The sequence below is a fragment of the Temnothorax longispinosus genome, chromosome 8 (assembly GCF_030848805.1).
Source record: "Temnothorax longispinosus isolate EJ_2023e chromosome 8, Tlon_JGU_v1, whole genome shotgun sequence".
In the NCBI taxonomy this organism is placed as follows: Eukaryota; Metazoa; Arthropoda; class Insecta; order Hymenoptera; family Formicidae; genus Temnothorax; species Temnothorax longispinosus.
In genome coordinates this window covers 13840924-13855560 of record NC_092365.1, presented here as the reverse complement: position 1 = coordinate 13855560, position 14637 = coordinate 13840924, and the positions used below count along the sequence as shown (strand labels likewise).

The window sequence follows — 14637 nt, the reverse complement described above, 5'->3', positions numbered from 1 at the left end:
CCGGGATACCGATTAAACGCATTCTGCTTTGTGCACGGCTCGTACAATATTATAACGTTCTCCCGCCTTTCGAGAGGCAATCGCGCTAATTACGTTATGGCGATAATAAGAAACATCACGTGATACAATTTTAATTAGCACGAAGATGTTTCGAGCATATTACTCGGGCGCGAGTACGCCGTTCTTAATGCGCGCGCCTAATCCAAGTGAATTACGTTGCAGATATTAAATCTTGCATGCTTCTAAACGGGAAGCGATTTTGCTAAAGCCGCCGTGAGACCTCAGTCGGATAAACTTATGCGTATTCACGAGTTCTCGCAAAAGTATAAAATCACTTGACCGTAATGACATATTACTCGTTGCTAACAAGTAGGGGAAAATAATAGAAAAAAAGATCTGTTATCACGATAAAAACTCGCGTAACGTTATTGTACGCCTGACATGGAATTAATTTTTACTCCTGTTTCATTGACCATTTTGTTAATCTGTCAGATATACTGACAACGCGATGTGATGCGGTAACTGATAATAATTTCAATTGTCACAGCGGCGTTATCGTGATAGCACCGAAGCCACCTGATGCTACGTTGAAATTACACGTATCAGATAGTCAAAGTATTTCATATGACGTGTTTATAAATGTGGATGTAGCATTTCGTGTTTGTGTTGTATCGTACCGATTCCGAATTTATTATATCACGCGCGAACGTTTTTCACAATGTTTTGCAAGTATTACAAAAAATTCTGCACAAAGTTAGATATCTCTTCAAGATATTAATATCATTATAATTTTACGCCTAAGATCGTAGATTCATAATAATTAAATAAGATAAAACTAATACGAAGAGAATTGTAGCTCGAATGATAAATTTCTCGTAAAGAAACGCTATATATACTACATATATACATATATGGATAGCATTATGAACGATACGTTATTTTTGGAAGTTGCGCGAAAGAGCATGCGAATCATGCGATGGTTACGGCGTCTCTCGCCAACATATTTCAAAGATAAATAGTTGGCAGAAAAGATTTATGCGAGGCAGTTGCACCACTACTCAGGAAATGGACTTCGTCAACGCCTTTTTGCACATTTCCTTCGATATTCCTCTTTCACATCCTGGATAAGCGCGACATTACCGAGAGGGTTATTCTTTTTCTGTACAATGTTTATTTTTTTCATTAAATATTTTAATTTTCTATCGCGATATTACTACAATACCATTGTCGGAAAATGTCAACTGCAATATCAAACATTTTATAAACTCGCGACGTGAGTGATTTCATTACAATGCAAAAATTTATACACTTATGGTCTGATCTGTACACTCGACGCGTAATTTAATGTTAACGATTCGGTTTTACTTTGATATCTGTTGCATATATCGAATATGCGATCGGCGTAAATAAAGGGATTAGTGTCAAACAGCCGCATTAACATTTAAACAACGCGAATGAGGGACCATCCAATACGCACCGAATATGCGTTTCAACACTTTGTACCGCATGATATAAACGAAGATCAAAGCATTATTTATACATGCCCCGCTAATGTCTCAAAACATACGCGGCAAACGTTTTCATTTATGTAAAGTGCAAGTTTATCGGCCAATAGCGTGACACATTCGGTACGTGGACAGTGTTACGCACTTTATATATCGCTATAATGCGAGAGAAAGACAGAGAAAGAAGGAGAGAAAAGAGATCACCGTAATTCTTTGCGCGGCATTTTCGGCGGAGCACATGAAAGCGGAGCACGCGATACATATTTCAAAAATGTACCGCGTAAGAACGACGCAAAAATTATATAATTCAATTTCATACCATTCAATTAGAACCATTAAAAAATTCAGCGCCTTATAATGAAATTATAGTATAAAATTATGCATTTTTAAGCGCACGCATGTCGCATACGCGTTTAATTTGCAGCGAGATTAAATCGTAGCGCCGAATAGACGGAAGTGCCTTCATCACGATGCTTCTTCGTATTTGACCCTTGCCTGTTTAGCGAAGGGAACGTACGGGAACGAAGGGATGCGCGTGGGATGCTGGGATGCGAAGGGGCGAAATAACTTTTGCATTTCCAAATGCGAGCGTGCGTGAAACCGGAAAGATCGACCGTTAGGAGGGAAGAGTTATATATGGTACGAAGGAGAGCGGTCGCGCGGTAATTACTACCGTTCGTTTCGGCACGACGAATGCCTCCTCGCTTCGTGCTCAATGGCTCATCGGTATCGGGAGATGTAACCAATAACATAGATCTACCAGTGAACGGTATCATCAGTCAGTCCGCTCGCCGCGGGTGCGCGGCATGTTTATTACGAGGCGCGGGCGCGTTTGCGCGTCGACGGAACAAATGCCTCCACCGAGAGAACGGAAAGCCACTCTACCCCGAAACCCGTCCATTTACCCCTGTCCTTCACTTTCGTCACCTCCTCACCCGCCTGCATTTTCGTGCGCGCCTGCTGCCGCTCCGTGAAATGTACACGGGATGAACCGCGTTACCGCGAGGAGAGGTCAATATTTCGACGCTCGCAAGTCTCTTTGCGAAGAAAATTATTCTTATAAAACATAGATGGTTAAATTCTGAATTTAAAATGCATTGCTGTGTTGCTTGAAAGAAAGTACAAAATGCAAGTTTTAACCGCGTACCTAAATTATTAAATGTTGGGAGATATCGGATAAATGTTATGTTGTTGTATATCAAATACAAAATTTATATAAAAATATATTACTAATATTTATAATTCTTTATTAATTACTAGGTAACTATTACAAAAGTGCAATGTTTTATTCAACGTTTATTATTTTGTGTCTAATTTATCATTAATGACCTCAAAAAATTGTAAGATTATTATGCCAGAACTTAACATCTTTTCTTCTTACGTTAATTTATTCATAAACTACATGTTTGGTTCATCTTCGAAAATATCTTCAAAAGCACTTATATGTGTATATATATGTACATATACATAAAGCGCGCTAGGAACGTGGCAAGAATGTTGCAAGGAGGCTGATGGAAAGATGAGAAAAGGCAGCTTAATTCCAAGCTTTCGACAGAGATCGTATATGCATGCATATAAAATTCTATATCATTTTCACATGCGTGCATAGGAATGTGACAAACCCCTGATGCGTTGTTACCATTTTTTTTGTGATCTCCATTCAGGGGAAAATTTTCAAGCATATTTCCGATAAAATGCAATAACGCGTGTCTATCCGCGTATATTTAAACGCATGTATTTCAGCAATTTATCTATCGAAAATTGATGCGAAAATCCTCGATGATAAAAAAAAACGTGATTGACGCTTGGAAAAATACGAATCTGCAGATTTGTGTTTATTTAAATATTCATTTAAATTACGCAAAATCGAAAAATTAAACAAATCGAACATCATTAATTGCCGTTTATCAACAACATTAACGTCCAAATATCTATTCAGTTTTAAATTACGTAGAGTCATTTGTGATAAATATAACGTATCCCATTGATTAAACTTGACACATTATTAATAGATTTTCAATACGACTAATTCGCTCAATTAGTATGTGTGTCATATAATATATTGCCAAAATCGCATTTGTAAATATCTATCACCTAAATATTGTAATCAATAAGAGCAAATTTAAAACATGGTTTGGATACATCAGAGAATAATTCGGATTATAATTTTCGTGTGTCCACTTTTGCGTAAACTAGGCATTAAATTGCGGGAGATACACTAACTCAGCTCTTGCTAAATTCCAACGTGCTTGTTGAAATTTTCTTAACAATATTTCACAACTCTTGATTGTCTTTTCGCAATGTTGCATTTCGCATTAAAAATAATTTTAATCTCAATTACCTTCTCAAACAGCAAATCTGTTATATGCGGAAATGGAATAACAGTTTACGCAAATCACATTTCTTGCCTGAAATTATGATTTATTTTGTTATATTATACATATTTTATGTATATAAGCAATATTATAACTAATATGATGTATAAATATTATATGCATGTAATATAACAATAGATTGCAATCTCGAGCGAAAAATATGATTATACGAGAAGCACAATTCTACATTTTTATTTTTCTAGACATATATTCACGATATTATCCATTGTCAAAAAATACCGTAAAATATTTTTATTTTAGAGTAACTCTTGTTGTATGCAAGCATAATTCACCTTATTAATCACGTAATTATATATGTATACCGGAAAAAAATATCACGCAATTCTTACTCATTATTAGTGTTTTCTGCAACTTGGTTTCAACTAGGTTTGAAGGTATACCGCATCAATAAATCTGATGGATCAAAAAATGCAGAACCATGCATCTTTAACGCGCGGAAAGACGTGTATATAACATTTCGTTACTTTGCACAAAAACACGTATAGCGGCTGCATACGCGTTAGATAAACGGACGAACTTATTTTATCCCGACACCGAGCGCTGTTTATTCGGGACTTTCGCGAGACGCGTCTCCTATCCCTAACTCTGTATCCCTGTATCTTGACACGCGCCTCCCATTCCCCTTGAGGAATTTTTCAGTTTTCCGCCCATCGTCTCGGAAAGGAACACTTTTCTCTCCCTACTTCGAAAGTTAAACAAACGGTTTGTATGAAGTATCGATACGTAGCCAAACACATACTTCCGACAAAGTTCCATTGACGGTATAAGCAATTTGTTTTGTCGAGCGGAACTTGCCGATACCGATATATACGAGCCGAGTTCTCAGCAAAATGCTGCAGCGGTTTGGACATGCTTCTTCCAACAATAAAGTGACCAAAGACGTACAGCACGCTGCTGCATTGTAGCGCATTTTCATTCAGATCAACTACAGCGTGGAAACGTGTACCGTGTAGCAGGTGAGGCAATTTAAAGAGTCACACCGCAGTTATGAGAAAAATAAATGTAATAAATGACAGAGCAATATCTCATTTATGTAAGAAAATCGCGCAGTATATTTAGTCGCAAAGTTTCGCGAAATTTACTAAATGATATGAATGTTATCGTTAATCTTCAGATTGCATATCAGATCCTCGCATATATATCCTCGTTTTACTTTTTTATATCGAGGAAGCAATGCAAGCCGCCTGGTATGTACATACGCTAATCGATCGCATATCAGATCTCGTGCGAGCACGAGGAGAAAATCCTGTATGCGTGCGAGCAATCCGGAAAATTGTGTTCTGATCGCACATGCCGGAAAATAAGATATCTGTTTTGCGTGCATACAAAGAGAACGACACTTTCTATGCATGGAAAAATGAACAGAATCTTATTTCCATCTCCCGGCGCACCTATTCGCGTCGCGGAGTATCCGCGAGAGGATTCACTTGGGAAACAAACTCGCGCAAATCTCCGATTCACATGTGATCTTAATCAGCGTGACATGGATCAATCTCTTGATAATTCAGAGACATTCCCTTTTGAAGCCCTAAACAACTTTGACGATTTATTTAATTCGTTCAGACAACGCTCCATTATGCGTTTCTCTGATCTCCGACGAATAATTAAAGATGCGACGAACGAAAAGGCGCTGTTTAATAATTCATGATCGCGCTGAACGAAGTACGGCAAGTATTTTAAGGTGAAGTAACGCTACACATATACGTTTTGTCGGTTGCACGGTTGGTACAATTCTCGCCTTCATCCGCTTCCCTCTTTCCGTTTAGAAAGACGTGTGCTCGCTGCATACGTTTCCTTTCTGCCCCATCTTCCCTCGGTCTCGCGGCAATGCCTGAATTTTGAACATTAGTTTGCGAACCATTTAGCACAACTACTCCACGATCTGTCTCTCTCTCTCTCTCTCTCTTTCTATCTCTATCTGTGAAAGCAGTAGTTTGAATCACGCAGCCTCTGCATACACATCGTACGCTTCCTTTCTCTCTCGCTTACATATAGATTTAACCGCAACATTCTCGCTACCGACACGGCATAGTCATTGTGCATTAAGCCTGGCAATGCGCGAGGTGTCCCCCCTCCCCTCGTTTCCTCTCCGATGGATACGACAGCTTCACCGGGGACACCGGGAATAATTCCACCAAGAAATTAGACTTTCTTGCAACTCGCGAGATTTGCTTGTACCCTAACATGAGGCACATGAGATAGTTATACATACTATCCTCAGATGATTTTTAAACTTACTTTATATTTTGCGGAAATATTTACAAAAACTTTGTGCAGAAACGATCATAGTTATATTACCTCACTTTGAAGCAAATAAAAGTAACATACATATGGAGAAGTAAAAACCACTGCAGTAATGTAAGTCAAATTTTTAAAAATATTTTTTCGTGTGCGCATAGATGCAATCTGTACAATATATAAATTGCATCTATGCACACAAAAAAATATTTTTAAAAATTTGACTTACACAACTACTGATTTTTATCCTTCCATATAGGCCGATATTCATAGTCAGATCTTATACATGAGATCGTCTTAAGTTCATCTTTAGATATTCCGTAACTATAATGAAACGAGCCGTACAGCATCTAAAAATAAACTTAAGACAATCTTACATATAAGATCTGACTATATGAATATCGGTCATGATGTATTATAATTATGTAATCGTAACACATTTCATCGTCCAGCTGTGATTATAACTATATAAGAGTAGTGATTTAATTATATTTCTTGTGCTACAGGAGCGTTAAAGTTTAATAAATGTGGGCGGTCCACTCAATCGCCTCCGATACTTGGTTACATTAAAAAAGATGTAAAATAATACGTGAATGATTTCAATAGCCTTCAAAGCCTCTACGAGAAACCCCGTTAAGTTTGCCGCGCACACAAATCAATTACACCAAGCGCTTGCTTTTCATTATTTTTAGCTTTTTTTTCAAGCCCGTTAAGTCGTTTATAATGCCTACGTAGCGGTCGTTTTACGCAACACAAAATCTATAAAATTTGCTTTTCTTAAAAGACGATTACTTTAGAATACAGCGATAACAGAATTTGCGCCCGAGGAAAAATTTTCCGATACCAAAATCAAGTAAATCTCCGGAGTAACGAAGCAAATGTTGTAACTATAAATCAGACCGTCCTGTCTCGCTCAATATAACTGGACGTACTATACTTGCGAAACATATGTTACACAACAAAAATAATATTTAATTTGTCCTGAATTCGAAATAATGGGATTATCCAATAATCGTCTTTAAACGATCGCTCGATAATACGATGATCTAACAGAGTTACACCAACATCTGTTGAAATATTAACGAAATCTAGTTGTAGCAGTTACGTGTCGTCCAACTCGTCCTCGACAGTACAAGGATCGGCGAATTCAATTAGGTACTACCAAGCGCGCAAAGTCTCGATTCTCGATGAAAACGACGAGAGACGACCGAGAGATCCTCCCTCGAATGATCCTCCACTCTCTCTCTCTCTCTCTCGGCTCTCGAGAGATAGCTCGTTTCGGTCGCGGGTCGCAACATTCGCAACGGCGACAACGAGTACGCCGACTCGCGCCCTTCTCACAATCAGTTATCACCGCTGAGCGATTCGCACGCAGTCGCGGTGCAATTTCGGGGCTCCCCGTTGCCGAACTCGAGCCACGCTTGATTCGATCCCGCGTACAATTCCCCGGGCCCTCCCGTTCGAGAAGCCGTGTCCGGAGTCCGCGGCTTCCGAAGCTCCCCGCGGTACCGGCAAATTAATCTCGTGCCGAAGTTCGGCAGTTTGCCCGGCTGCAACCCTCGTTCCCTTCCCCGACCCCCGACCCCTTCGATCGCGGTTTCGTCTTGCGGAACGTGATATTACTTGCGAAAACAAGTAATAATGAAAAAGAGCGATATTGTCAGATTGGTGCGAAGCGATTCGTCGCGTCGTTTTCCCGATCAAGTTTTGCGTTGAATAAAGTTATACGCAAAGAGATTTCCGTCGAGTTTTCTAAACGGAATCGAAAAGTTCCGTTCAAAGGCGAGACAAAGCGCATCAAAGATGACGACGTTTTGATCGATAAAAGCTATTTCGAAATCGCGTGCGATATTTTGTTTTCAATCTCGTTCGACGAATTTTGTGTACCAAGTTAATCTAACATGTGCAATTTTTATTACGGGTTATGGAATATTATAATTTTTTAAACGCAATAGATTAGTAAAGTATAGGTATTATAATCATCATAAAATAAATATAAAAATTGAATTTTATTATATCATTGTAGTAAAAATTAATTTTTACTAACCGTTTTCATCCTGAAAAGCGTCACGGCAAATGTCGAAAATCTTTGTCGCGCTTCCTCGCAAAACTTTCGAATTGTTTCCGAATATTTCAATTGTTCAAGTTCGCGAGTATTTTCCGTACGATATTCGCACGACTGCAATCGACTAAAACACTGTAAATCTCTTTCGAACTAAAATTAATTTCTCAATAATCGGTCGTGCAGTTAAACTGGTTTAATCACTTGAGATTTGAATCGTCGTATGCCGCCAAACTTCGCGGGCGTCTCATGTTCCGAAAGTAGCGTTGTGCAATCAATCCGATCGAAAGATTTTCGCTCGATTAAAGTAACGATCAAAATATTCAACGTATTTGATCCAGCTTTCTGAAATATTACGCAGTATATGCACTTCCTCGTCGGAACACCGTTCCTTTTATTATGCTCTCCGCGCGGTTTAGAAGATGGCGCCCACTTTCGCCGCCGTCCACCCTTCGTCGAGGGGAAACTTGTGCAAATTATAAATATGTAGATGGACTTAAAATGACGTTACCGAAACTTCGGACATCAGAAATTAAAAAGCGACCGCGCGTTTTCCCCCGACGAAGCGTTGAGGAATACATAATCTCGGGCGAAATTTGGCGCGGGCGAGCGAGCGGCGCGAAGTAGGAAACGGCGACGGACTCTTAACCGTTGGAAAAGTTGTTGGCGTGTGACTTACCGCGGGCACACACGCGCGACGAGGTTCAACAGCGCAGCGGGTCGGCGAGCAGCGGTGAAACGATCCTCGAGGACATAACTGTTGCTTCCCGCGGGGGTAGTGCCGGCGGACGTCGAATGAAATGGAATGGAATGGGATATGACGCTGCCGCTCGCGCGTTCCGCTCCGTACCGTACCGGCGGGTAGACGGTGCGCGACTGTGCGCCTGCCACTCTCGCGATCTCCCTTTTATGGGTCGTCGCCCGCGCGGCCACTCAAACGTCGACACTCGCTACTCGCTATTTGACGGCTAACGTCACTCCGATGCCACGGCGGGCCCTGCGCGCGTTTTTTTAGATTTGTAATGCAATAAACTTCGAATTAATTAATGAGATATATAAAATAGCGATTTTTTTTAAACGCTATTTTATATATTTCAAAAAACAGTAATATAAAAATAGTATATATAATTCGATACTTAGATATAAAACAGTGTGCGACTGTACTTCTTCAAAAGAATTATTTATCATGAGCAATTATAAACGAGACACAAAATTTAGATACCGTTTTAAAAATGCGCAACAAAAATTGTAATATAATGAAATAAAGATAATCGAATTGATTTATATTTCAAATAAATCGTTGAACTGTACAATTATTTTAAGCCCACTTTAGACAATCCATAATTTATGTTAAATTTTAAGATATAATTCTATTTGTAATTTTATATGCTATATATTTTAACCATATATTTATTTTAATTTTTCAAGTGTTTTTCATATTACACGGTAAATGAAAAATAAGAGAAATAGATTTTTTATTCTGAATTCTTACACAAATTATAGATCGTTTAAAATAGGCTTTATTTTTGGATTTAATTAGTAAAAAATTCAACAACTTCGCTTTATTTAAGTAAAAAACATTCTTCATTTATATAGCTGTAATGAAATACTTTCGCGCTGATATAAACTTTTGTTTTAAAATAGGATCTTCTCTGAACAAAGAATTAAATAAATCAAGAAAAATACGTTTGCAACATGTTACATCAGCGTACTTATTATTATTATTAATAATATAAGTAATAATACAAACGCATAATGTGGCCATTAAAATTAAAAGCAAAGTCATGAGACATGTCACATGTAAACTTATTAAAATTTACTTCAATAAAAATATAAAATATATATTATCTATATCGTGCCACAGAGTGCGTATCCTCAAGGTAACTTCCTCTTCGCAGGCTCCTCATGTACTCGAACAGGGAGAGTGGAACGTGGACCACACTTCCATACATTGCCGTCCTTGTCGAGTATACTCGCGCTCGCCGTGATTTGGTATTGGCCACCACTACCTGGAACGGGGTTTGCACCAATCGTGCATGGGGGTATGATCGTAGATCCAGGTACTCCCAAGGATAGTAAAAACTCGCAAGCGAAGAAATCTCGATGAGGTGTCACCGTTTGCTGCAATTCATTCATATTGGAATCCTGCAAGCAAACACATAATATTTAATATTACTATTTGATATAATTTCATGAATGTATTCTTTAGCTCTCTCATCCCTAATTCATTTTTCAAACATTGACAAAAATATTTGACACGTTATTACATGTTTATTAAAAATATGCAGTGATCAGTTTATTAAATTAAATATGCAGTAATGCAGACTAGTTCAACTTTTTTAATAGTTAATGCGATCGTAATTTTAGACGCTTTATCTACCTTTTGGTCAGAATTTATTTTCGACGGCGGCGTCGTCGAGATGGAAATGCACACAGCAGCGACGGAACGGAAGAGAGATGCCCGACGACCGTGTCGCAATACTCCCTCGACTTTGAGCGCTAGTTGACTACCTTGCGGCACAGAAACGGGTTCACCGAGAACACGTGGTTGAGGTGACACCGATAACTTAATGCTAGTAGTCTGTAGAGTTTGAAAGAAATATCGTGGGATCGGCAATCTCATTGTTCCACCGGCGAGCAGCGTCACTTGCGATATCAAACAACTGACTCTCAAATGGCTTATTGATCCGGTCTTGCAGTCATTGTCCACCCAGGGTGGTGCTAAACGACGCAGCTCGGCGCAGCAACGAGCCAGCTGCCGCATCTCTACGGAATCGCCGAAATGGAAATTCACTGAAATGGAATCGTTCTGCTGCTGATACATTGCGATACCGAGCCCACCGCAAACCCGTTCCACGCTGTTTGCAAGTAACCGGCATATTTCTTGTAATCTGCACGAGATGAATCAAGGTAAATAGCCAACAGAGTGCACTTAAATGAACGATAGTCAGATGAAAATTGCTCTAGTGAAAGGATACGCCCGAATATTCGCCAACGATCCCGGATCAGCATCGAAGGCTGATTGATATAGCTTCTGGTAATTTTCTGCACAGTTTTTCAAATCTTGCGCTGATTTCCTTAACTGTAAAACACGATTTATAATATATACTGTAATAGTATGCATATGTATATATAACTGTAGATATTATAATTGTAATCACTTTGCAATTATAATTATACGAATTATACCTGATGCGTAACGCGTCCATATCTCTGGAGATCATCTTTCGTCGCAATGACAACTGTGACAGCTATAGCTGGTGGTGGTGCGGTACACAAAGATCTAAAAATATAGATTTTTATTTTTGCGATGTTTTCTTAATTATATGTGCTACATTTTTACTTACATGCACGAATGTAATAATTGCGCTATAGATTGTAAGAATTCACAACGTAATTTCGAATATTCGCTTGGAAATTGCAAACTGCGTAATGGAGTGCTAGCGGCTTTGAGAGAAGCGCAAGCACTTGCATAACGCGCTATCGCGCCATTCAGTTTTTCGACAATCTCGGGATTACTCATATTTTCTTCACCTTCCCTCTTATTCCTTTATGCATACATTATTACGTTAGACGGAGAAAAACAGAGAAGTAAGTAAAGCAGAAAATACGTACATGAGACAGCATTCTGCTTTTGTAACTAATTCTAAACCGGACAGCCAAAAATGTAGCTGCTCCGATGCTACAGTTTCTTTTAGACCTTTAAATATTTCAGTGGCAATTGTATGATGGCCATATCTTGCGGCGCTTCGCGCAATGCGATATTTTGCCCAACCATCTACATTTCTCACGACGTTCTCTACCGCCTCTAAACATTCCGAGTTCCATTCATATCCCCCAGCCACCATTTGGAATAGCAATGTACAAAGCATTACCTTTTCAAATCAGAATAAATATCTATTTATTGAAAAGTTAAATTCTTCTAGATAAAGAAAACAACTCTTCTTATATTGTAAGTTTACCTTTGTATGTACATGAGACATCTGTTTAAGTTTGATCAAAATTTCTGGTAAAAGCGGAAGCAATGTATTCTCTCCTAAACTACCAATAGCACCCAAAGCTTCGCACAGTGCAACCGTTTGTTTCTCGTTCTGACCGTTTTCTGCACTGGCGTTGACGAGGGTAGAACCAATAGCATCGACAAATATAGCGCAATGACTAGGCTGCGACTGACAAAGCTTTACTGTCGAACGTAAACATGCTCTCAACTGATGTAAATGTTTGTCGTCCAAAACTAGCAACACGATCAGAGATTCGAGACAAGAAATCACATCTTGTATACCATAAGCCGGCAACCCTTCTTGATAACTGTTAACAAAATAATCCATATTAATTATTTGTCTCATATATAACTAATAAAAAAAGGCTACATATACATACCAATAACAAGCAACTCTAGAAAGTATAGTAATTGCTTTTACTGCGACGAACGGATCGGGCGAATAACACGCATTCAAACACAATTGCAATAAGGGACTATTTTCTTCCATATTTGCATCGCATGTTGCAGCATTTTGGCTAAGTACCTGTATTTCAATAAGTATTTGTGTTTACGTGTGTAAATATACATTATAAAAGAAGCTTTCGTAACTAAAAACAAAGTTATATCGGTTCAACTGACCTCAATTACGTCCAAAGTACGGATGAGAAGATCTGTATTTCCTGCACCATCTTGTAAAAGCGTCGTGGTACTCTCTAAATTATTAGATATCGATTATATCACTTGTACAAATATCAAAGGTCTGATAAATTATATCGCAAGCCATATACCAATTAAATTATTAAGGGCGCCCTGTGGCCAAAGATGTGCCCCTCTTCTAGCTAAACTGTGCAAAAGATTCAAGGCGTGACGTTTAACAGACAGTCTTGGATCATCTTGCAAATAGCGCAGTAATAATGCAACCTGTTGTGGCACGTCTATTAACGTCGCAGAAGCCAGGGTACTTAATGCACTCAGAGTGACTCTGACAAAATCCGCTGCCGGATAACTTGCAAGAAGCTCCATGCACAATTCATTTACCTTCAATTAAATAATTATATATATATGTATTTCTTCTGGAATCGGCATAAAAAAAATATATAAAATATTAACTGTACAAAATGCTATATACCATTGATGCTGTAAAAGTATCGTGATGCATGTATTGTAGAATCGGTATCAGCTGCAACTTCATTGAAGCGGGGGTGGCTTGACCTCTGATCATGTCCGAAATCTTACTACACATAGATACAGCGAATAATTTCGACTGCGCCGCAAACATTTGAGCGGCGTATATTGCAGCTTCCACTTCAACTGAATCGTGAGAATCCAAGGATCTTCTTATGCTATGATGTACCTGCATAATAATAGTTGATACTTTATTGTCCTTGTCAAGTTAGAAATTGTCTTATTTTGTACTAAACGGTTAAGTATATTTACTTGTTGCCTTTCGGGAATAATGCCGGCTACGCTGCCCAATGTACGCAAGGTAAGGGCTCTAGCAACTGGATCATTCGAATGTATAACGCTGTAAATGCGTCTTACAAACTCGTCTACATTCAAGATCTTATCCAGATGCTTCTCGCTCTGCTGACACACTCTTAGAACCCATACTCGTAAAAAATTACTCCCGGTGCGAAACACTTCGGCCAATTTCAACAGAGACGAGTTTATTAATATTGGGAAGGGATATTTCTCAAATAGTCGAGGGAATCGTACTATGGCTTCGCATTGTTCCCCAGTCTTGGTAGAACGTAAACCTACAATCACAAGCATTTGAAACTAAAATAAATTTTTATGCAGCAAGCAAACAAGTGCAAACGCCACATGTCTATATTTATAATATGATTATTTGATATTTTTCTTAAATATTTAAGTTTGAGACATTTATGTTAACGAAGTAAAATATTTATGTGCTGCAGGTTGTAGAGAAGTTAAGTGCAAACAAACCTTTATCAAGTTCTATGAGAGCCGTGTTCGCATCTTGCTCCGGTTCTCCAAGTCCAGTATCGTTAAACGCATTCATTCTCATCCCGATCATTTTGTCTCAATGTAAATTACACGCGTAATATTTAAAAAACCGTACTGTCATTCATAGAGCCTCGTTAGGTATATAACCTATCAACTTGAATCATCGATCATCTTTAACACGGTAGGAATATAAATCTAAGCCATCGGAAGTAATCTTACATAAGGAAGAAATGTTAATTGCGTAATTATTTAATCAATCGTTTATTATATTTGCAAATATTCATTAAAAAGTCTCGTTTCGTTTTCCAGACGAAAGAAAACAAGGCCGTTATCATATACGCGACGTAGACGTATCACGTGGTATCACGAATTATCGTCATTATCGATCGATACGTGATCTGCCATCTCTCGTCGTTCCCTGCGATTGTCGGCCAGGCGCCAGGAGTTCGGATCTGTCTCGGATCAGTCGGCATTGTCGGCAATCAG

General features: G+C 38.7%; 2 protein-coding genes across 3 annotated transcripts in view; both read right to left on the bottom strand.

The window, feature by feature from the left end:
- Positions 1–9116, bottom strand: part of LOC139818173 (lachesin) — a 37742-nt gene extending 28626 nt beyond the window's left edge. Inside the window, exon 1 of one of the 2 annotated variants that reach the window (XM_071786754.1) lies at positions 8881–9116. The gene's annotated coding sequence lies outside the window, so the exon portion shown is untranslated. The remainder of the gene's footprint in view (positions 1–8880) is intronic. The other variant, XM_071786751.1, reaches the window with a different exon arrangement.
- Positions 9117–9706: 590 nt separating this feature from the next.
- On the bottom strand, positions 9707–14482 carry Ints7 (Integrator complex subunit 7). Its single transcript, XM_071786339.1, has 13 exons — positions 14131–14482; positions 13621–13940; positions 13313–13537; positions 12972–13221; positions 12823–12896; positions 12582–12727; positions 12164–12509; positions 11817–12076; positions 11549–11749; positions 11391–11484; positions 11180–11283; positions 10582–11092; positions 9707–10346 (listed from the first exon to the last, which is right to left on the bottom strand). The coding sequence occupies exons 1-13, from the start codon at positions 14219–14221 to the stop codon at positions 10077–10079; spliced, it is 2892 nt and encodes a 963-aa protein (XP_071642440.1). The 5' UTR covers positions 14222–14482; the 3' UTR covers positions 9707–10076.
- Between the last annotated feature and the right edge of the window lie 155 nt (positions 14483–14637).